The sequence below is a fragment of the Spinacia oleracea genome, chromosome 5 (assembly GCF_020520425.1).
Source record: "Spinacia oleracea cultivar Varoflay chromosome 5, BTI_SOV_V1, whole genome shotgun sequence".
NCBI lineage: Eukaryota > Viridiplantae > Streptophyta > Magnoliopsida > Caryophyllales > Amaranthaceae > Spinacia > Spinacia oleracea.
Window position 1 is genome coordinate 51,801,041 of NC_079491.1, and position 24,247 is coordinate 51,825,287.

A 24,247-nucleotide genomic window follows, 5' to 3' on the forward strand; every position below is an offset into this window, starting at 1 on the left:
CACATGAAGCAGCAAAGGAAGCTATATGGCTAAGGAAGTTCATAGGTGAACTTGGTGTAGTCCCCTCCATTAAAGGACCAATAGCCCTGTATTGTGATAATAACGGAGCTATTGCACAGGCAAAGGAGCCTAGACACCACCAAAGAGTCAAGCATGTACTTCGTAGATTTCACCTTCTACGAGAGTTCGTTGAAAGAAAAGAAGTCGAGATAAGCAAGATTGGAACTGATGACAACATATCAGATCCATTGACTAAACCTCTGCCGCAGGCGAAGCACAACTCGCACACTGCAGCTATGGGAATCAAGCATATTGGAGAATGGCTTTGATGTCCTTGTTTGATGTTTTAAAGTTTTAGAGTTTAATACTTTGTAAAACATTATTGGTTAATCATTCACAATAAATGAATAGAATTCATTTTTCCATTTAATTTGTGGTTTATTAAATGATGAGTCCCTTCAATTTTACGAAATATTCAAGATAGACTGTCAGGACCAGTCCTGTGACTAAGAAATGTCTATCAAGTGAACTTGAATGTCAAAAGTTGAAAATGGTCCCTGGTCGGAGTTTTCTATAAAATTGGACGCATAGAAAACGTTAGACGACTAGAATGCAAGATGACTAGTAGTTCTGTTTCTTGAACTATGTGGACATAGCAATGTCATAACCATTTGCATAGATACTTACTTTGGGAATACTAGTATCGGACAGACCTATGAAACTTTACTGTAAGAGATGAAAATCTGTCATAAGTAAATTTCATTAAAATTATTAGACACTAAATCCTCAATACCTGAGTGATTTGAGATTACTTGTTTGAGAACTGGTTACTTTGACGTTGACCAACCGTCGCACCGTAAAAGGAGGTTATAAAGGCAACGCTCAGGTAATCACCTATCAAACGAAGTCTAATCTCAAGATCGCAAGATTGGGATTGTCCTCCCATAAATCGGGATGAGATGCTTAAAAGTTGTACAAAGCCACTCGGAGAGCTAGAAACTGTAAAATGCATGGCCGTGCTCGGATGAATCATAGGCTATGATTATCTGTTTATTTGATCAGTTGAACTCTGAAACTGAGAAACACCTCCGGACATAATAAGGATGACAACTCTTACCTTATGTTCAAGAGCAAGCATCGAGCGACAAAGGAAATAGGAAATGCACACTTGTCCCTAAGGACAAGTGGGAGACTGAAGGAAATAGTGCCCTTGGTCCAAGTATGCATATAATATTAAGTCTAATAAATGCGGTTCAGTATTAATTAACAAGTTAATAATTCAGTGAGATCAAGTGAGCTGAATGTCTAGCTAGAGGCCGCTTCAGTTCAAGTGGAATTAATTATATTAATCCACAGCTTACTCTTGACTGAACCCGTAGGGTCACACAAATAGTACGTAAACGGATCAAGTATTTAATGGCATTAAATACTCCATCTATGGATATTCGGAATCGACGGATCTTGGTTTCAGTGGGAGCTGAGATCGTCACAAGCAAAAAATGAATACTCTAGAAACGATGATATTGCCGGAAACGGAAATATGGATCGTATCGGAAATATAAATATTTTCCAAGTCGTAGATGTTGCAGGAAACGGAAACATGGTACGTATCGGAAAATATTAATGGAAATGGAAATATTGCCGGAATCGAAAATATTGCCGGAAACGGAAATATTGTCTGAATCGGAAATATTATCGGAATCGGAAAATAATTCCGGAAACGGAAATATTAAATATTTGTTCGAAACGGAAATTAATTCCGGAATCGGAAATGTTAAATATTGTTCGTATCGGAAATGAAATCCGGAATCGGGAAATTAATCGGAAGCGCGTCGTACGAATTAGCATCGGACGAGCTTGCTAGACGAAGGCCCAGCACGAAGCCAGGCCCACGTCCAGCAAGAGAAACGCGCGCCACAACGCACCAGCCAAGGCTGCGCCAGGCCCACCGCAAGGCAGGCCCAGCGCGCGCCAAGGCTGCGGCAGCGTGTGGGCTTCGTGGCATTGGGCTGAGAGTGCTCGTGGGCTGCGCGCGCGCGCGCATGGGCGCCCCTCGTGGGCTGCTGTGCGTGCGTGTGTGTTTGTGTTCACATACGAAACCTAAAGCGTATAGGATTCGTTTAAATGATTAAATTCCTAATCCTAAAAGATAAATTAATTAAATAAGAGTTCTACTATGATTCTAATTTAATTAATTTGTATCCTAGTAGGATTCCAATTCTCTTTCCATACCCCTATAAATATGTGGCCTGGGTTCACAATTTATAACGAGTATTGAAGTATTCAAAGTGATTTTTGAGAGCAAAAATTCAGTCACATTCTTGCCCATAATTGCCGAAAATTATAGTACCTTAAGGGCGATTCTAGTTGGTCAATCTTAAGGCGGATCCGGACGTGCTGTGGACTATCTAAGGAGGGACGACACTTGGAGTCCTAAAGACTTGTTCTTGTTCAGTTCGGGCGCAGCTAGGGAGGGCACGCTACAAAGTGTATGCACCTAAATTATGCTATATGATTATGTGTAAATAATATGTTTTTATGGTTTTTCCGCATGATTTATGTTTATTCATATGTATTATAACCTAACACTTATGCCCATTCTTTTGTATCTCAAATGAACTCAAAAACTCCAATGTTAACCTTCTAAATGTCAATCTCAACATGCTATACATAGACTTTAAACCAACACCATATAACACTTTTCACGTCATTCTCAATTCCCATATCATTTAAAGATTTTTAACAAATAAAACGTGTGGGAATTACCTCCATCAATTTGAGGTGGGCGAGCCGAGCCTTTTGTTCCTCACTCACGAGGATTATTTTCGGAAAATCCGGGTTGGACTCAATCCGTGGTGGTGGTGGTTCTTGACTTGTAGACGCTTCCTGTTGTCTCCTTGTAGCTCCGATGCAAGTCCTCTTCGGTCTTGAAAGCCATTAGAATAGAGGAGGTTGAGATTTTTTGAGTTTTGGGGATTTTTAGGGTTTTTATGGAGAGTGAGAGTTGGTGGAATTAATTCGGTGGAGGTTGTAGACGATGGTGTGAGGATGAATTTGATGTAAAGATTGATGAATTTGTGGAGAATTGAGTGAGATATGGTGGTTTGAAGTTTTGCGGGTTTGGGGTTTAATGGTGGAAGAGAGTGTATGAAGTGAATGAAAGAAAAGAAGGAGAAGCCCGTGATATTGCTCGCATAAAACTCCATCCGCCCGATCGGGCCGCTTCCCGCCCAATCGGGTGATCAGCTCAATTTCCGCCCGATCGGGTAAACGTTCGCCTGATCGGGCGAACTTAATTAATTTTGCTGCCATCGACGCACGCCCGATCGCCCGGTCTCCACCGGGCGGATGACTTGATGCTTCTCAATCCTTCCTTAGCCAATTCTTCACCTAAAAACTTAAAATTCTCCGTAGAAATTCGCCCGATCAGGCAACTGTTCGCCCCATTAGGCAGTTGTTCGCCCGGGCGACTGGCTCGCAAACAGGTCGATCGGGCAATTCGTTCGCCCGTTGGTCGAAAATGCTGAACATTTAACACATTAACCGCCCCCGATCGGGCTCCCTTCGCCCGGTCTTCACTAGGCTGATGATATAAGGCATTGTTTCGCCTATTTTTCCACTTTTTCGAACTTGGGGCCTCAAATCTACACACCATTAAACATGTAAACAGTGTAATTCCCTCTTCTAGCCTCTCCAATACTATAGATTATACAAAACACACAAAAAGTACGAAAAAAACCAAAATTACACTAATGTAAGCAATAAAATACATGTTGCCTCCCGCAAAGCGGTGGTTTATTTTCAGGTCCCGTTCGACATCTTTACCTCAAAATGCATCTATGGGGCGGAAGGGTGGAGGTGATGGACCTCAAACACTCCTACAGTAGCCCCTTCGTGGTACAACTTCAGACGTTGCCCATTGACTTTGAATCTTTCACCTGTATTATTTTCTACCTCGACTGATCCAAACTTACTAAGCATGGTCACAGTGAACGACCCAGACCACCTAGACTTAAGTTTTGTAGGAAATAACTTAAGTCTAGAATTGAACAATAGAACCTTGTCGCCCACTGCGAACTCCCTCTGAAGGATATGACTGTAGTGCCATCGTTTAATATTTTCCTTGTAGATGCGGGCACTGTCATAGGCTTGCAATCTAAATTCATCTAGCTCATTCAACTGTATTATCCGCTTATCACTGGCTAGATTAGCATCCATGACGAGCTGTTTGATTGCCAAAAAGCCTTGTATTCCATTTCCACCGGCAAATGACATGCCTTACCATACACTAACCGATACGGGGAAGTACCAATAGTTGTCTTAAAGGCAGTCTGGTATGCCCACAGAGTATCATCGAGCTTGTCGCTCCAGTCTTTCTTAGATTTTTCCACCACCTTCTCAAGTGTAGATTTAATGTCCCGGTTAGAGACCTGAACTTGCCCACTCGTTTGAGGGTGGTAAGCTAGCCCGGTGCGGTGATATACTTCATATTTGCGTAGAAGTGCATCCAAATGCCGCTCATGAAAGTGTGAACCTCCATAAGTGATCAACGCTCTAGTAACTCTAAATCTGGGGAAAATGATCTTCTTAAACATGGAAATGAATGTCTTAGCATCGTTAATAGGCGAGGCAATGGCTTCCACCCACTTGGACACATAATCTACGGCTACAAGGATATACAGATTACCCTTGGACGATGGGAAGGGTCCCATGTAGTCAATACCCCATACATCAAAGACCTCTACCTCAAGTATCCCATTATGTGGCATCTCATGCCTCATCGAAATGGTGCTGGTCCTCTGGCACGCATCACAAGCCATAATGAAAGCCTGTGCATCCGGAAACATAGTAGGCCAGTAAAACCCGCACTGTGACAACTTGATATGAGTCTTGAAAGGTCCATGGTGACCTCCATAAGGCGAAGAATGACACCTATTGATTATACCATGGACTTCCCATTCTGTAACACACCGCTTATACAACCCTTCAGCAGTCTTGCGCAATAAATGTGGATCATCCCAAAAGTAGAACCGAACATCGTGCATGAACTTCTTTTTTTGTTGATGTGTCATATCAGCCGGAAGAGTACCCCCCCCCCCCCCCCCCCCCCCCCCCCCACAATGTAGTTCGCATAGTCTGCGAACCATGGTGACTGACTGGCAATCGCAAATAGATGATCATCAGGAAATGAATCACCGATCGATGTAGACACATTATGCTAATTACTGGCAATCTCATTACTTGTTCTTATTCGATTCGGGACCATCTAGGGAAGGTACGCATCGCGTAGTATGTATACTAAATTATGCTAATTGACTATGTAGCAATTAATTTAGATTCCTGACTTTATGGTTTTTACGAATGAATTATATTGTTAATAACCTATCATTATCAACTATTACCTCCGTTCTTAAATAATCTTTACGTTTACTATTTGCACGGTAATTAAGGAATTTTGACGAACATGTGATGGTGGGGTAACAAATGGAAAATAAATGGCAATAAATTATCCAACAATGTGAGTGCATGAAAATTAATATTAAAGTTTTGTGGAAGGGTAAGTTCATGTGGGCCAAATGAGAGTAAAAATGAAATAAAGTAAAGTGTAAATAACTTTCAGGAATGGATTAAAACGGAAAACATAAAAAACTTCAAGAACGGAGGTAGTACAACCTAATAAATTAAAAAGTCAATTAAATTGCATAATACTCTAACCGGTCAAACCGATGCGAGTATTAAGGGGTTGAGGGAATAATTGATAATTTGAGATATCATGGGTCACAATTATATGTTGGAGAGAGCATCAAATCAACCATGATGCAATATTGAAGGAATGAAAAAAGTATATATATTTAGAATCTCCGACCCATTGTTGTAATTTTACTACACAGCCATGAACATTGTATAAACCCGTAGAAATGTGAGCAAGCTGACACGGGCTTAACAGCCAGAAATACAATTACAAGACAATATTTTAAGCCATTCAGTTGACCATACTTAAGTCATAAAAAGGGAAAGCCGTACATATACGCATGATTTAGCGCAAAACATCCAAAATGAGAAGTAAAAGAACGGCAAGGAATAATAACATTGACATTGGAAATATCTTGTTAGTTTTTTATCAATAAGGGAAGTCGTTGAGAGAGCAAAGGGGAACTGTTTCATCAGAAATGGAATTTAAAAACCAGTAAAGACATCATAATGAGGGGCTAGCTGTTAGAGACTCCTGCTTAAGGTGCCATGCAACGACATCCTCGTAAAGCAAACCACCGCCAAATATATTCAAAGCACTACCAACAGTTACATCAACACGCCCATTTCCTGCCACCTTTATCCTTTCTAGATCTTCCATCACTGTCACACCACCGGCATAGGTCACTGGAATCTAAGAAGAAACAATATCAGCATACTATTAGCACAAGTGATAAGCAAGGTTTAAGAAAGCCAATCTTTTATCAGAGGAGAAATATTCAGCATTTTATGGTGCCCTAGTCCATTCTAGTTAATGTATGTTCTACAGATGCTCCCTATTGAGTACAAATCATTCACCTTAATAAAGCATTTAGTAGAAAAATTCAGCTCCTTATCCCAAAGAAAAATTGATGAGTTAGCAAGAGGTTGTGTGAATTTGACCTCTAAGACCTGCTGTCATATTATAATTATCGGTGAAGTTTTTACAACGGAAAAGAATAAGATTGCTCATGCAAATGAGCCACCCAAACATGAGTAGAAAATGCATGTTAACAGAAATGCAGATAAAAAATTATCCGCTACTAGATTTAGTGTAAACAGTATGAGAGCCACCAAAGTGAATACATGGTAATTATACTGTTAAGATATGAGAGGCTGAGAAGTTTGTGATGTTTCTTTCATGGTATTAGGACATCTGGAGTTAATCACAGTGACCAAATAAGCAAACTAAAACATGAAAGTATTAATTATAAATCCAAGAAGATGGTTTTTGTTTCAACTTGTGTTTCCCTTGCTCTTTACAACCAGCAAGTTAATGGTGCTCTCTGGTAGTCTAGTTTGGTAGTCTAATTTGGTATAGAAGCAAAAAGAAAAAGAAAAATAAATTAAAAACCACTCTCCTGGTTCTGCGAAGACTCGACGAGACATATACGTGTACTAGGTCTATAGGCTATACGTTGTTCTCCAACATTCTACAAGGACCTGTTGTCTTTGGCATAGTTCTAGGTCTGTCACTACTATGGTATTATGTATAAAAAAGTATAAAACGCAGTTATTATCATATATTCCTCTTCAATTAGGCAGGAACTTCAAGCAAAGAGAAATTATTCCTAACTGCTGTCAAAAAGAGGTGTACAAATTCCAGAAGTATAGAACACAGCCAAGCACACTGTTCACTTACTGGTGAGTAACTTCCCAGCAAAGAAACAAGCTCTTCGTCGATCCCCAATCTGTAACAAACAAGCAGTCAGATTAAATCATACTTAAAAAATAATGAAGCAAGAACAAAAGTAGAGTACCTCATGCAAATCTTCTGAAAATGTCAAAGTGACAGCTATCACTACAATCTAATCATCCATTAAGTATAGACATAAAACTCACCTTTTGGTTGATCAAACAAGGATAAGGTAATTACTAGAAGAAGAAACAAAACACAGACTCACTTTTTGCCTTCAACATCCACACCATGTACCAAAAACTCATCAGCATAGGCAGCGAGAAATTCCAGAGTCTGCTCGTCAACATATACATCGCTAAACTTCTGCCATCTGTCAGTTACGATAGCATATCTACCTTCCTACAAATAAACCCCAAAGCATTTCTTTTAGAATGGAGGGAAATATGGGAACCAGTCAACCAGATCAATTGCAGTCTTAAAACATGAAAGAGTGAGCAATTAAACCCTACTTGAAAGACCATTCAAAGTTTGGCCCTTGGTCCTTTAAGGTTGAATGACTTTGATGGACAGTGATAATCTCCAAGAAAGATCAAGTACAACAGCTGATTTTTCAGGGAAAGGACCAATTGTCCACATTAAGACCAAGGTCTTATTTTATGCTTCATATTTTGAGGGAAGGGGCATATACATAATAGAACACTTTAGCAACTTAGGTTCCAAGAATAACGAACCATAAATTTACTTTATTTTATGCTTCATACTTTGAGGGAAGGGGGATATGCAAAATTTGTTCTAAGATGTATGTTATCTTTTCTATGGATTAAGCCCTAGTAAAAAATATCTAAAATGTATGCGATATCTATTTTATAAGATCATTTTCTAGGGCTTTTTTATACATCTTAGAAAACTGCTTAGTGACTTTTGTTTGGGAAATGTGGAATTTCCCATATAGCTGTAGCATTCTTGCCGTCAAAGGAAGTAGGAGCGAAGATGATCTGATGTTTACTTTACTTGAGTTTTTTTTAGAAAATGAATCATATATGCTCGCGTAAGGTACAACTGATGTGCTACGTTGTTATGTGCAGCGGTGAAAAGTTGATATTCACAGCTATATTTTGATGAAATTGCTCCATATTAATTAAAATACTTCACCTTTTGAATTGGCGTATTTTTAAAGAATTTGACAAGTTTTCTTATAAATAGATACATTAATCTTTATCCAATCATTTAACTGAATATGATCAACCCGTGTGTGCTTTTCTGTTTTTCCCCTTGTGAGGAGCGAAGCAGGGTTACTATAGTAGTTTATTTGTAAGGTGGTAGAGTTTATTTATTCAGCATTGTCTGGACTTTCATTTCCAAGCGAGATATAAAATAAGATTTGCAATATCAAAGTTGTTGATGTAGACAAGAAATTGATTTATACTAAATGATATGGTTCGGCCTTCTATTTCTTTCAGGCACTGCTGTGGTTTTTTTTTTTAAAATATATGAGATTTTTTACCATATAATATTATTATATATAGATGTTGTCGATTTCTTTTAGGATCTGAAATCACACAGATACAATTATAGTAATGTAACAGAGCATTTAATGTTGTCAAAACTTCCCTTACATAAATTGGCTTTTTCGATCTTGTACGTATTTGCATTCTCTTTAAAGATCAGATATTGTGCCCATTTACTGTGTGTTATCTAGGTTAAAAGATAAAATTATTTTCCGTTTGAGAGAGAATCTAACAAGAGAGATATACCTTCTTCCGGCAGCTCAAATCTAACACAAGCCTCTGTTTTCCAACAACACGGATCAGATCCCTAAGCCTATCAAGGTCCATTTGCCCGTTGTTGAATACATACTGCAATCATGTGTAAGGCCAAGTTGATATATTGCATAATACGCTTTGAAGTAGGAACTTTAAAGAAAAACAAAGCAGAAGAAACACACTGCAGTAGTTAATTTCAAGCTACCTAGTTTCTGCTAAAGAGAAGTTCAAAATAATTGAACCAAAAAAATTACAACAGAGCGAATAGCAAATTAAATATGATGGTCTAAGCAATCTTCGATCAACACAAGGGAGAATTTTGGAGCAGCATGGTCATTTCATTAAGCCATTAGGTGAGACTGAGAAGGAAAGAGGTTTCCTTCAGCTGTGGTAAAACAGGATTTTCAAACCCAATACAATAAAAACTTGCTCAACCGCAAACAGGGCTGTGTTTCTCATTTTACGAAGTCCATTAATCTATTAAATAGCGTAGGGCTGCCATATGGTCCCTATTTATTGGCATCAAAAGAACGAACAAGTGGCGTTTACATTCTTCTAACAATGCGCTAAACTATAAGGAGTTGAAAAAGAAGCTCTAATTCTGATTGAGATTCTATGATTTTGGTCAAGATTTAGTCCAAAGAAAGTCTAGCTCTCCAGATAGCAGACACCAAAACAAAATCCTCAGCTTGGATGGGTCAACTCTGAATATTTCTGCTGGAACAATCTTCAGAAGGATTAGGCTTTTGAATTTCCATTTGCCAGTAACACGACACACAAATGTTCAATTTAGCTCTTTCGAGTAAGACCGTTGAGCTCCCTACGAAGTTTTAATAAACAGTTGAGGATGAAAAGGAAACTTCAAATGTCTGCAGAAGCAATTTGGTTGAACGCATACTTAACAACATTCTTCTATCATTGCCCAAATTGAAGTTTTTTAAATAAAAAAAGTCATTAGAAAAGCAAAGTACATACAGAAGGCCCTCAAATTAAACAAAAGGGGAACTCTCACCGGTACCATTGTACTATTGACTTTTGTCAATTGTAATCATCATTATCATTATCGTTACCCCATTGCCTCAAAGAGGCTCCCGCAAGAAGCGGGGTAAGGGGGTCGGGGGTACACAACCTTACCCCTGCAAATGCAGAGAGGATGTTTCCACTTGACCCAAAAGCGATAACGGGACGACAACGGGAAGACCATATTTTACTTCATGGAAAGGAAGCGAAGAGGTTTTAAGAGCCATTTTGATTTAGTCCATTACATAACACAACCAAAAGAACAAATGAATCTTTGGCTCCATCGAAAACGGACAGTTGTAATACTTTTTAATTGAAATGAATCTTTGTCAATTGTAATACTTTTTAATTTTGGCCTACCAATAATACCACCGTAATTAATCCTTCTTTGCTACTGTGAAATTCTCTTCTCTCTGCTCTTCCCTCCCCGCACACCAATTTTTATACTTGTTCTTAAAATTCTCTTCTCTTCCTCTTCCCAAATCTTCCTTTGTTTTCTGAAAAAAATCAACCCTCAAAAAAATCAACTTCAACCAAGCCAATGTGGCCTATGAAACAACCGTGCAACAAATTCACTTTCACTCGGTCGCTTGTTGAAACATCTTTGCTTGTAGGGGCAGGAGTGGTGAAAGCCATTGACTGACTGATTTCTTTGGTTCAACGAGCAACTTCTTAACGCTTCGCCTTAAATCAACTTGTGATGTTGACTAGCAGAGAAGGTGGGCATCAAAGTGGAAGAGGAAAATAGGAGCAAGAGCAGAACAGCTCACGCAACAACAACGACAACAATGGAGCAGGGCAGCGAGCAGCGCCAGAAACTCCGGCCTGCATCTACAAGGGGCAGAGGTGCAGCCATGGATGTGTGGTCTGCAAAGGAGGTGAGCTGGAAGGAGCAGCAGCATGCCAACTCGAAACCGCAGGGAGAGAGAGTGGGTGAGAACATGGAGGAGTTTTGAGTTTTTGTTTCTGCAATACTTTGGTCATTGGTGGTGTTTGCGACGACATAAGGTGGCTGAAAGTTTTATTTATGACAACCATGGTTAGGAAACTCAGGAGAGGGGTTTGCAGACTTGAAGTTACAAATCACGGTGGTGATCTGGGTAGTTTTTTCTGACAAATTTTCCAGCATTGGTGGTGACTGAAGAGATCTGAAATAGACTAAACAAAATAATAATTTTATCTCCCACTTCTTATACTTCATCCATTCCTTAAATATTGCACCATGGTTGACTTTACGTTTTCCAACAAATACTTTGGCTCTTAATATCTCAAATCATGTATAACTAAAAATTATAAAAAGTTAATATTTAGAAAATATATGTCAAAACAAATCTAACAAGATCCCACATTAGTACTCCCTCCGTCCCAAAATATAGTGCCTGTTTTCCATTTTGGGTGTCCCAAAATGTTGTGTCTGTTTTCCATTTAGGGCGTCCCAAAATGTGGTCCAATTTAATGTTTGTACCTAGAAAATAGTGTGGTCCAATCATTAATGTTTCTATAATGAAAATGTGGTCCCATAATTTATTATTTTTTGTCTTTTTGTTTAAAAATTAAAATAAATTGTGTACTTTTCTACTAAAGTACAACAACATTAATAGTTCATCATGTTATTTTTCAAGTTTCTTAATTTCCGTGAAAAATGTCAAACGGGCACTATATTATGGGACGGAGGGAGTACAATTTTTAAGGTATAAATTACAAAAGATGACCAAAGGTCTAGTGTGAAAAGTGTAAAAAATAAGATGATGTGATATTTATGGAACGGAGGAAGTATGCCTCCATTGAATCTTCTCCATGTATATTCATTTTTGTTAAGTCTACTACTTATAACAACAACAAAGCCTTAACCCCAAAATGATTTGAGGTCGGCTAACACGAGTCGTCATAGGAGATCGTCAGTGTGACCAATCAAACCGGAAAGGAGCGGGAAGTTAAAAGAATAAACAAGCAAGAGAGAGAAAGTGAAATTAACGAAAGAAAAATAAGAGGAAAATATACTCGAACCGGTTTGACCATCACAGAGTTTAATGCAATGTAATTGACTTATTATTTAATTACATGGTAGTTGATAGTGATAGTGGGAAATGTGTCAACTTTTTAAAAGGGTAGTTGGAAATGACTCACTTTTTAATGTTTTTTTAGGGAGTAGGGATATAGGTGGGTCCATGGATAAGTATAATATTAATAAAAGTTTGACATTTATAGAAACGGTGCGAGTAATCCGAGACGTTTTTATAAGAAAAGCGGTACGAGAATTCCTGGACGGAGGGAGTATATATATATATATATATATATATATATATATATATATATATATATATATATGTATGTTACAGATAAATATTATAAGGGATAATAAGAATAATTAAAGTTTAAAATAGATAAAATAAGTACATTTTAAAATAGCATACAAAAGTGACCCAAGAAAAGAAGGAAAAAAAAAAAAGTTTGCAAAACGCAAGTAGTAAAACTAAGAGAGTCAAATGGAAGATGTATAAGTCAAACGAAGTCATCAAAGTGTTCTCTCCCTCCACTCTATCCTATCCAACGCCATATTTTCCTCAATCCAAAGTAGTCTCATATCGTGCTCAATCACCTTCCTCCAAAATTTCTTGCTCTACCTCTCGCCATTCTATCACTTTGCCACCCTTCCAGCCTCCTAATTGGGGCATCACTTGATCTTCCGCTTACATGTCCAAACCATCTTAAATGATTTTCCATCATCTTAAACTCAACCGGTGCAACCCCTACTTTCTTCATACTAATTTCAATCCTCAAACGACCCTTTCTTGTATGACATCCAACGTAACATGCGCATCTCCGCCACATTCATCTTATGCACGTGACAATGTTTCACTACCCCGCATTCCGTGCCGTATAACAACGCCGGTCGAATTGTCGTGCGGTAGAATTTTCCCTTCAATCTTTCGGGCATGCCTGGATCACATAGGAACCTAAATCATCAAATTTCATCAAATTTACCCAGTTACGTCTACTACTTAAATCATCAAATTTCAATTCTAACACTAGGGGTGTTTGGACTTTGGTTCACCTATTTTGAATTGGCTGGAATGGAGTCTGAATAGATTCTAGTGTTTGATAAGATACGTTTGCTATGGAATCTAAATCCAGGATTATCGCAATCCACCCCAACCCCCTAGAGTCACACCCACCTCCACTCTAAGATCCTAAATCCATTCCCTCTGGACCCTAGCGGCACATAAGAATAAGAATGAGAGAAAGAGGAAAATATGAGATATCATGGCAGCATTGATCATTTCCCTAACTGCAAGTGTTTCTTGCTATGTTAATCCGACACTTCGTCGGACGGTGGGTGTCAGTGTCGAAACGACCCGATCCGCAACACGACACTCGAGACGTGTTCGGGAAGGTGTCGACACCGGTGTCGAAAAAGGATCCGAAATGCAGTGTCGGAATCGGGAGGGGGGGAGGAGATAGGGAGGCTGCTTCTGTCGGAGATGAAAATAGGCCATGCGAACAGACCCGGACAGGATCGTGCTCTCCTCTCCCTTTCTCTCTCTTGCTTCTTATGTTATGGCGGCTAGATTGTACCAGCTTGTTGAGATGATAAGGAGCTCTAGGGCTATATTAATTAATGGGTTGAAATAGATAATTTGGATTGGGCCAAATTGTACCCGCTTGTTTCATTTATTTTTTGACGATACATCCCGTGTAGAATAGTGGTCCACTAATTTCAACATTCCATTTTTTTTTTTTACCTTTTTGTTATATATTTCTTTTTTAAATGGTAGTGGTCCACTAATTTCAACATTCCATTTTTATTTTATTTAGATGAGTGCGTCTTGACTGTCAGCCACCAGGCCCACCATTCACCTTCCACCTTTTCTTTTTCTGTTTATCTTTTCCCTATACAAACATATTTTTCGAACTCTCTTTTAAAATTTAACAACTATTTTTGTATTTTATTAAAAAGTGTCGCTCTTTTAATCCGACACTTCGTATAGGAGCCGTGTCTAAAAAAACAAGTCAAGACACTCCTTTGACCGTGTCGGAGTGTCTGAAAATATTTGGGTCGGAGTGTCAGATACTCCGACACCCGTGTCGGACACGACAACGACACCCGTGTCTGAGTAACATAGGTTTCTCGGTTCCAACGAAAATTCACACATAATTGACACCTCTGCAAATCTATTTTCCTGTTTTTTTAAAAAAAATCCATTGATAGGTTATACTCCCTCCGTTCTATAATGTTCCTCACTTTTTATTATGCGCGGTCTCCAATGCACTACTTTGACCTTTAATAATTTTAATTTCGTATTAGTAAAAATTATTAAAAAATGATATTTAGAAAATTTATATTGAAACGAATCTAATGATATCCCACAAGTTAACATTTATAATCTTAATCATACTATTAATTACGGTCAAAGTTTTTAAACTTTGACCCTATGAATAGTAAACATGAGGAACATTATGGAACAGAGGGAGTATGATGCAATTTTTTTTTGTTTTATTGATCTTCATTTTTTTTCTTGGTAGATAATTTTGGCTGATGTTTTACTCTGTGTTTTCATGGAATGTGTGATTGTTAACATAAGAACTACCTACTAAGGTTCTGAATAGGTTTTTTGAAAACAACTTCTGTTTCTTAGTAGTTTTCTAGAAACTGTTTCTGGAGAAACACTTTTCAAAAATAGAAGTGTTTGGCCCAAAGTTTTAGAAATACTTCTAAGAAACAAACTAGTGTTTGGCACATTTCTTAGTCTAGAGGTATCTAAAAATTTTGGAGAGAAGGACAGAGTAATAAACATTTTTTGAGGCATATTTACAACCTACTTCATCTTTCCCGGTGAGCTATTTTTCTTGGCAAATAACATTTTATCACTTACACCATTGATGCGTTTCCAATTTTTTGTGTGTTCATCATTATCGCAAATTCGCAAGTATTAAATTAAACAAACAAAGAGGGGTGGTTAGTGTTGATAATTATCTGAAAAATATCAATGGCACTAGACTAGATAATTCTCCTCCCTGTCACCCAACGTCACCACCCCGCATTCCAATGGTCGGAGGAGAGCTATTCTACCCATGGCCGCCAACACGTAGTGTCATATACGAAGTAACATAGAGCTTAGATCTAAATTCGAGAGAGACCAACAACAAATGAAGGATCGGTAATTTACAAGCGGAGGTGGAAGGAGGAGTGGGGCTGCCTGTGCCGTTGGTGGTTTCCTAGAGAGGTGAAAGAAGAGTCGGATCGGTATCATGGTCAAAGGAGGAAGAAAGTAAAGGTGGGTACCTAGGTGAGAGTTCTCATTTTTGTAATATGTAGTGTCATTTTCTGTTCCCAAGAGTTCTTAATTTCTACAAGAAAATGTATTTAAGTGAATGAAACAGCTCCCCCAAAAACCATATTGAGAAACTAGAAATTGGTGCTTCGGTTTCTAGTGGGTTTGGGAGCTGTTTTCGGCTTCGTGAGAAACAAAAACTGTTTCTCCATATACCCCTGTTTGCCCTTGTTTCAACTTCTTACTTTGAAAAATTGTTCTATAAGCTCGGCCACACACTACCTAACTACAATTTTCTTTTTCCCAAGCTTGTTATCGTTTTTATTTTTATGGGAGTGTTACTGCTTTTTTTGTTTGACAAAACGTTATTTTGTTAAACGATTATCCTTTGACCTTTGCTAATTGTAACTTGAGGAACAATTAAGACCCTTAAGAGCAGGCTTGAGTAATCGGCACTCTCTTCAACAACAGTAAGAAAAGATGTTGCTTTGAGATCTTAAGAAGTGGAGTAACATTGAATAACGTATATGGCAACAAAAATCTAGGGCTTCTTGGATTAACCTCGGGGACTAACTCTTAACTCTTTCATGATTATGCTAAGGGAAAATTGAACCATAATGCAATTAGAGTTCTCATCAAAGAGGCCGATGATACTAGAATTCAGAATCAGAAGGATATAAGGAGGAGGTGGACTTATTCTATAAGAACTTAATGACGTCTGCTGCAACATCTATTCCCATGGTAGACGGGAACATTGTGGAAAGGAGCCCTACTGTGCCTATTTCTTTTCATCGTCAATTATGTGCCCCTGCCACAAAACAAGAAGTCAAAGATGCTTTATTTAGTATGGATTCCTTGAAGTCACCCGGCATAGATGGCTACAATGTGACAGTTACCACTGCAGTTCAAGCCTTCTTTATTTATGGTAAGCTAGTCAGGTAAACTGCACAATGGTTACTTTAACTCCTAAGGTAACTACTGCTTCTTGCATGAAAGAATTTAGACCCACCGCATGTTTTTCACTGCTTTATAAGATTATCTCTAGAATCATCACGGATAGGCTTCAGCTTGTGTTACCTGATATTATTAATGAAAATCAGACTGCCTTCATTAAGGGCAGAGTTATTTTTTATAACAAAATCCTAAGCGACGAGCTTATTAAAGGGCATAGCCGGAAAAATATAAAATCTCCTAGATGTATGGTGAAGATCGGCCTTCAAAAGGCTTATGGTTGTGTTGAGTGGCCCTTTATTAAGCATCCTATGATATTCTTGGGGTTTCCTGTTTGGTATATTGGCTGGGTTTTAAAGTGTCTTTCTACTGTTTTGTATTCTTTCAATGTAAATGGTGAAACCATTGTTCCATTCAAGGCAAAGAAGGGTCTTCGACAGGGACATCCTATCTCGCCATATCTCTTTGTTATTTGTCTGGAATACTTGAAATAGAATACTTGAACAGATGCCTTAGCCAGCTTAGAGATAATCCCAAGTTCAAGTTTCATCCCAGGTGCAAAAAGCTCAATCTTATTCATGTGTGTTTTGCGGGTGATTTATTACTTTTTACGACAGGTGTTGACTCTGCTCTACATCTGTATTCAGCTTCCCAAAACTTTACAAGTGAGTCAGGGTTAAGGCTAACCTAAGTAAAATCTCTATCTATTTTATAGTGTATTTCCTACTATGCAAGACAATATCCTGCAGGAATTTCAGTTTGCTTTAGGTACCCTCCCCTTCAAATACTTGGGGTACCTCTCTCTTCGAGAAATATCACAGTAGTTCAATGTCAACCGTTACTCTTGAAAACTATGTTGCTCTGACACGGATTTTAAGTGTCATGTCCGACACCGATGTAGGAGGATCCGACACTCCAATCCAAATTTGCAGACAGCGACGCGGTCAAGGGAGTGTCTTCTCTTGACTAGTACTTTAGACACGACTACCATATAAAGTGTCGGAAAAATTCTCACGCCATATTATTTTAATACATAAAAATGAAAAAGAAAAAGGAAAAGGAAAAGAAGAGAAGGGTAACAACCCTTTAGTTTTTTAGGGCATTTTGATCCGGGTTATCCAGTATGACTAATTTATCCGCTGATGATGCTATCTTCATCTTAAATACCAAAAACTGAACTTTTTCATTCTCCTTTTCTCTTCTCCTCCGATCACGAACCTCGATTTCGGATCCTTTGCCGACACGGGTGTCGAAATTCCTCACACACCTTTAAAGCGTCATCTCGTGTCGACACCCTACACTCCCGACCAACCAAGGTGTCTAAGTAACATAGCTTGAAAATTATTGCTCAAATAGAAAGGTGGACTGCCAGACTACTTTCTACTTTCTTATGCAGGTGGAGTACAACTTATAAAATCTGTTTTGTTTAGTATTCAAACATATTGGTGCCAGGTATTTGTTATTCTCAAGAAGGTGCTTCATCTGATTCACGGAGCCTGTAGACAATTCCTCTGGATTGTTCATGCCGGTGCTTCAAAAAGGGCACTTGTTGCTTGGGGCCATCTTTTTCTTCCTAAAGTTTAGGTGGGTGGAATATTACTAATGTTTCTCCGCCGAAACAAAGCTTCTATTTGTAAGCTTCTGTGGAGCCTTGAACAAAAGAATGACAGGATTGTGATAAAATGGCTTCATTTATATTATGTGAAGAATAGAAGATGCCTTAAGATTTTAGTGCCAAATCAAGCCTCCTAGGTCATTAAAAATGTTATGGGAGCTCATAATTATGTAGTTCATTGGTCTAATGGGAGGGACTTTTTCAATGAGCCACACTTTTCTATGCAGAAAGTTTATAATGCTCTTACGGGTGATGCAGCTAAGGTGCCATGGAGAAAGATTATATGCAATTACCCTGCACCTCCCAAATGTATTTTTGTGGGTTGGCTAGCTGTTTTGGACAGGTTAGCTACTTGTGACAGGATCCGTAGATTTGGAGTCGTATGTGATCTTATGTGTGTTCTTTGTACTGTTGCTGACGAGAATAGAAACCATTTGTTTTTTGAGTGTTCCTTCTCCGCTGAGATTTGAAATCGTCTCTTGTTTTGGTCAGATATCAATACAGTTGCTGCAGATTGGACTACGGAAATGCAGATTCTGATCTCTCAGATCAACAGCAACTCAGTGGTACACCAGATCTAATGTGTATGGTTTGTGCAGTCTATTTGTTTGGAGAGAGAGAAATCTCAGGAAGTTTCAAGGAAGTCAGTCTGTCATGGAGTATTTTTAAGCAAAATCAATTTGTAATTTTTAGTAGATGTTTCTACTTTCAGAAACTCCAGAGTTTTGGAGATAGACTTCAATGGGATTGAGTATGGAGATTGAAATGTACTTGCTAGAGGGGCCTTCCTAGAAGGGTTGTCTACCATGTACTTTTTTTTTCCCTTACTGATTTGTTTTTATTGTTTTGCTGTATAGCTTGTTTTCGATATTTTGGTTAATAAAATATTCATTTACCAAAAAACATTGCTACTTTTATTTGATTTACAAAAATAAGGAAAAAGAAACTACAATTTTCTAAACATCATATTTATATTTTGTACATGTCACACTCACAAAAAAAAAAAGTTCAGACATTTTCATTTTGTAAAAAATACAACAGATGAATAAATAAAGAGTTGGATATAGAATTCAACTCAAAATTGAACCAAACATGAGAAATGGATATAGAATTCATTTCAAGATTGAACCAAACAGCTCAGACTGGTTTGGGGTTTGAAAGCAATACCTCCCTGGTATGGACTTCCATACCATTCCATTCCAACTTGATGAACCAAACGAGCCCAATGATTTTCTTGCTCAAGAATCAAGTTCTTGAAAACTAATCAAATTCTTTAAATTAACAATAAAATTCAAAGAAATTGAAAATTTTAGGTAGTAGGTGAGTTGATTGGAAATTTACAATAAAATTGGGAGAAATAGGAGGAGGGAGTTGATTGGAATAAAGTGGTTTGCTGTATTATAAAGTTAAGGCTGTCATGGAGGGAAATGAGGGAGAAGGAAAGGGGTACTAAGGTACTTTCCGCAAATTTTAACTCAACAATTACTAACGTTTCATCAACGCCAATGTCACATTAGCAAATATGGTTAGAGTACAGTGGTACCCTAATAAGCCAAAAAGAAAATGTGGTACCGTTGGCGGGAGTCAATAAATGGTGCCAGTGAGAATTTCCCTAAAGCAAATAAATGAATTGAGCATCAAAATCTAATTTAGAAAGCTCTTTTTAACTCTTAGACCACGGCATTTTAAATTTCAAATTTTCAAAATCCATATCAAAATTTTCTTCCTAAAATAGATCTGATACTGATAGGTCTTGAATCTGCACTAGATTCAAATATAGTCAAGATGATAATGATCTTAGTTTAACAACTGTAGATAAGTTACGAGCTCAAATGAATTTTAAAATAAATGTAAAATTAATATGAGCGTAAAGGAAAGAGGAGAAGATATGACAGTAATTACAGATCAAGATGATCTAAGATCAACTACAACTTAGTGAGTTTACCCACTTTCCAGAAGTGGGGGCTCTCCCCAAGGTAACACTTTTCTTTTAACTTTTCTGGATTACATAGTTCTCCTTTCATTACATAATACATTCCCTGTTTGCTCACCACTACATCCATGTTGTGCATCAACCCACTCACCACCAAATGCCTTGGGCAAGAAGCTGGAAGAATGCGGTTAATGGGTTGGGACTACAAATAAAGGGGGGGAGGGAAGGGAATATTATAGAGTTGTATCGTCATCATTTTCTTGTATTTTCTCTTTTCTTTAGGGTAACCACCCATTGGGTTGTATAACAATATAATTCCATCAATATGCAACTAAGCTTTTGGTTATTCTATATTGCTTCTTCTTTGCTTAGCTACTTACTTTTCTTCAATTTTCAGTCATATTCTATAACAACCCACTATGTAATTGTCCTTCCCCCTTTATCTGGAGAACATTCTTTTTCCTGCCCTGGGAGAAACTATAAGGATTTCCACTCTTAGGGAGCTGAAGTTCTCTTCATGACATACGTGAATAAGAGTGGGGTATGCGTAGTTTTTGCATTGGTAATACACTGGCACCTAAAACCTCAACAACAAATCTACACTACCCCGCTGAGAAAACTAATACCATGTCGTCACCAGCTTCAGGAAAAAGAACAATCATGACAGTCACAACTAGAATCAATTATATAAATCATTACCATTATCATTATTTGGAACATCACTAGCTTGAATTTAATCCATGTCGTTGCATCAGCAAAGGAACCATTAGCAATTCCTGAAGTTAACAATTCACAAAACTACTAAGAAGAAGCGTATGGACACCTGATGATCCCCTCTAACCTTTTCGCTAAGAGTTGCCAACTATAGCCTCAATACCGGCTTCCTCGTCCGGGTAAATCTGTCCTCAACTCAATTATCAACATTCCAAACCTCAACTACCTTAATATTCTTATTAAAAGACAAAATATGATGCTGCACTATTTTATTCCTTAGTTTGACACTCTTTTGAGAATCAAATTGTTTCAAAATATCAAGTCTAATGTCAAAGATTTTACCTATATCAACAAGAATTTAAATGGGTAAAAGAACCTCCAAAGTCTAAACTGCATTGTTCACTTCTAGAACACATTTATACACTTCATACAACACGTAGAGACTAGAGACCACACTTGCTTAGAATTATACACACCTTCTCACACTATTACCAGGACACCACATCACACAAAATCTCCCTCATCGCCCCAAACGCCTTAACATGCGTTTCCAAACTCCGTAGCTTGATTTCAATGAGGGGTCATCCCATTTCACCGTAATTTACGGTAGTCACAACTCACAACCACCAAGGCTACTTTGTCTTCTAACTCCTACCACTCCACAAGCAACATATCCGTCAGGAAAATCCCCTCCCCGGTTTTCTGACCCAGTAGTTACAAGAACCCCCATACCACCACCCTTCTAAACACAACCTTAAAATCCAACCATGCAACAATATCCCACCTCACTAACAAAAATACTGAAGCCCTTGAATGGTCCATAAAAACCCTAATGAAATATGAAACTCGCCCTTGCTATGGCCTTAACATATCCACTTCATTCTCCCAAATCACTTCTTCTCCAATCTCCACATATCTAAACCTCTTAGCGAAAGAAGAACTAGGAACTTTGAAAATCATTGAATCATCACAGTGATGCCACTACCCATCCAATATTAGCACGAACAACCATTATTAAGACTTGAAGAGACGATATGAGAATTTCCTTTTCAACTGCAATAATGAAAGCTACAAAGGTTCATTGTTAGAGGATAACTCCATTGTAAGGAGTGAAGGTAAGGGAGAGAGTGAGAGGGAGGGAGAGAGCAGAAAGAGAAGCATCTCAATAACTATTCTCCCCACTGTCAGACTCAATAACATAGAAAGGATAAGCTCCTGTAGTGATCTTAGAAATTCACTCGTATTTGGCTTTTGGTGAACTTGTGTAAACAGGGTTGCATAAGCCACATTGCCACAAAGTAAACTTACTTGCTCATTTCAAAAGCTACACAGACAATTGACAAATCAATGGCTAAACTAATCCTGGTCCCCAAATTTCCGGTTCTTTATCCCTGTATAGAGAGAGAGGTGTAATAAAGCTCAACAATTCTCAAAAATACATGTTCATATCCCTCCATGCTTGATAATTTACAATATTTTAGTCTAGTGATGTTAACAAATGGTGAAGCTGGCACAGCCTTTTTTTTCTTGTCTATTATTCCCACGCATTTCCCATGTCAATTCTAAACATAATACTAGCATTCAATCAGATATGCCACCACCGGCCCACTAGGTTCATATGTACCCACTTATCCCTAAAAAACACAGCTTTGAGGAAGCATTGTTAGCATTCTACCACAGTTGCAACCATATTAAAGGAATAATTGCCAGAGTGCATTCAGTAATTCAGCTCAAATAAGATTCAAATAACAATCAACTGCATATTACACCTTTTTAGGTTCCCCATCTCCACTCCCAATACGCACCAATCTTCAAACAAAAATAAATGCATAAAAAATAAAAGGCGCATAATGTTAATAACAAACTGAAAACACTTACTGATGTTACAATGACATGGCTGGCTCCCTCTTCAATATAACTTAGCGCATTATCAGAGTTAATCCCACCTCCAACCTGCAGACCACCTAAAGGTTACCACTCTAATTCAGCAGATGAAACATCTTTAAAATTATGACATATGTATCAGAAAAAAATAATGTAGCCAAGAAATCACACTCTGATGCAAACAATATTCTTCTTCTTTAGAATCAATAGCATAATTCAAATCAGGATACAATTTTGAAACTGCGTGGCAAAGATCCTGTACCAAGAATTCAAATCCAACAGAGATAAACACACTAAGCAAATCTTAAGTCTTTCTTCTTTCTTCTTTTCCTTTTAGCCATACTGATTCAGTTGAATATCAAAGTTGATATAAATAGGAATAACACCTCCAACATCAATGTTTTCCCAATTCTCTTAACCTCGTAATGCTTGTCACTCGTCAGCATCAATAATCCTGTTCACGTTAATAACCTTTTTCTCTGTTTTCCACATCTAACATACAACCAAGATCCCTCTCAGGATTCAAATAATGAAATGATATTATTACCAATGAGAAAACAGTGCCAGTGAAATTAGCCAGTAAATTTTCCTTCTCTATTTATAACATTTTTAACAGACCATATGAAACAGAGTAACAAACTAGAAGTTAATCATTTCCGTCAAAATTACAAACACACCAACAAGCTCACTAAAACCCACCAGGAAAAGCGTGCAAGGCCTCGACTGCAGCATTTCGGCTCAAAGGGTCAGCACCAAGCATGATAACATGACCACCGAAAAGCCCATCATCTTTGTACAACCTAGCATATTCAGCTGACGGCTTATCAGACTCAAAATTGGTAACAAGAGCTGCTGATGATGATGATCCTCCTTCCTTGGAATCCGAAAGGGTGGACCCAACAATTTGCTTTACTTTACCCTATCAAAAATTCATCAAATCCACAAGAACTTTATCAAAAATTTCACCTTCAATTTCAAAATCAAACAAATAATCAATTGTGTATATTATAAACCCATCAAAACCCATTAATCTTATATTCATATTAACAAGAATCGTATTCTACCATGAATTCCAAAAAAAAATCATCAAACCCACTTTAATATTCCCAACAAAATCAACTGTTTTCACCAATTTCATCATAAAAAATGTAAGTAAAAGGAGATAGAAAGAAAGACAGGCCAAACCTTGTGTATATCAATGCAAGGTCGAAAACGAACTGAACATTGGATGGAAAAGGGACGAACATGCGAAGGTTTTGCAGTGCTTCTAGTTGGAATTTGAAGACCGAAGCCATCGATTTTGGAGGCGAAAGGATGCAAAAGTGAGGAGGGTTCAATGGTCGAAGAGAGACGAATAAATGGGAGCTTCATTTTGATGATGGAACTTCGAAGTTCGAATTCAGCCTCAGTCTCTCTCCTCTCAGTGCTCTTACTTTCAACCTTCTCGGAATTTCGCTAAGTAATGAATCCGAGAATGCTAAACATCACTGCGCGCAATTTGGACTATACACCCGAGTGCACATTGCTCATTGTGCACCGGTTGAACATTCATTGAAAATCTAATGAATGTGGAGAATGATTTCAATGTATATGTACTAGTGAAATATTTAAACTACGGTTTTTTCATGAAATGCCCTCGAGGTTTGCAAAAATGCACCAAATACCCTCGCGTGTTTCGATTCACATAATATACCCCTATTTTTTCGTACTGTTCATGAGATGCAC

The 24,247-nt window shown here is 38.0% G+C and overlaps 1 protein-coding gene across 2 annotated transcripts; it reads right to left on the minus strand.

The window, feature by feature from the left end:
- Positions 1–5,825: 5,825 nt before the first annotated feature.
- On the minus strand, positions 5,826–23,992 carry LOC110795820 (1-(5-phosphoribosyl)-5-[(5-phosphoribosylamino)methylideneamino] imidazole-4-carboxamide isomerase, chloroplastic). 2 transcript variants are annotated; one of them, XM_022000847.2, is made up of 7 exons: positions 23,708–23,989; positions 23,222–23,441; positions 22,517–22,602; positions 9,124–9,225; positions 7,635–7,768; positions 7,373–7,421; positions 5,826–6,385 (listed from the first exon to the last, which is right to left on the minus strand). In XM_022000847.2, exons 1-7 carry the CDS (start codon positions 23,891–23,893, stop codon positions 6,197–6,199), a joined length of 966 nt encoding a protein of 321 aa, XP_021856539.1. In that variant the 5' UTR covers positions 23,894–23,989; the 3' UTR covers positions 5,826–6,196. The 2 variants fall into 2 exon arrangements, with proteins under 2 accessions (XP_021856539.1, XP_021856540.1); XM_022000848.2 differs by having other exon boundaries at positions 6,239–6,378; positions 23,708–23,992.
- Between the last annotated feature and the right edge of the window lie 255 nt (positions 23,993–24,247).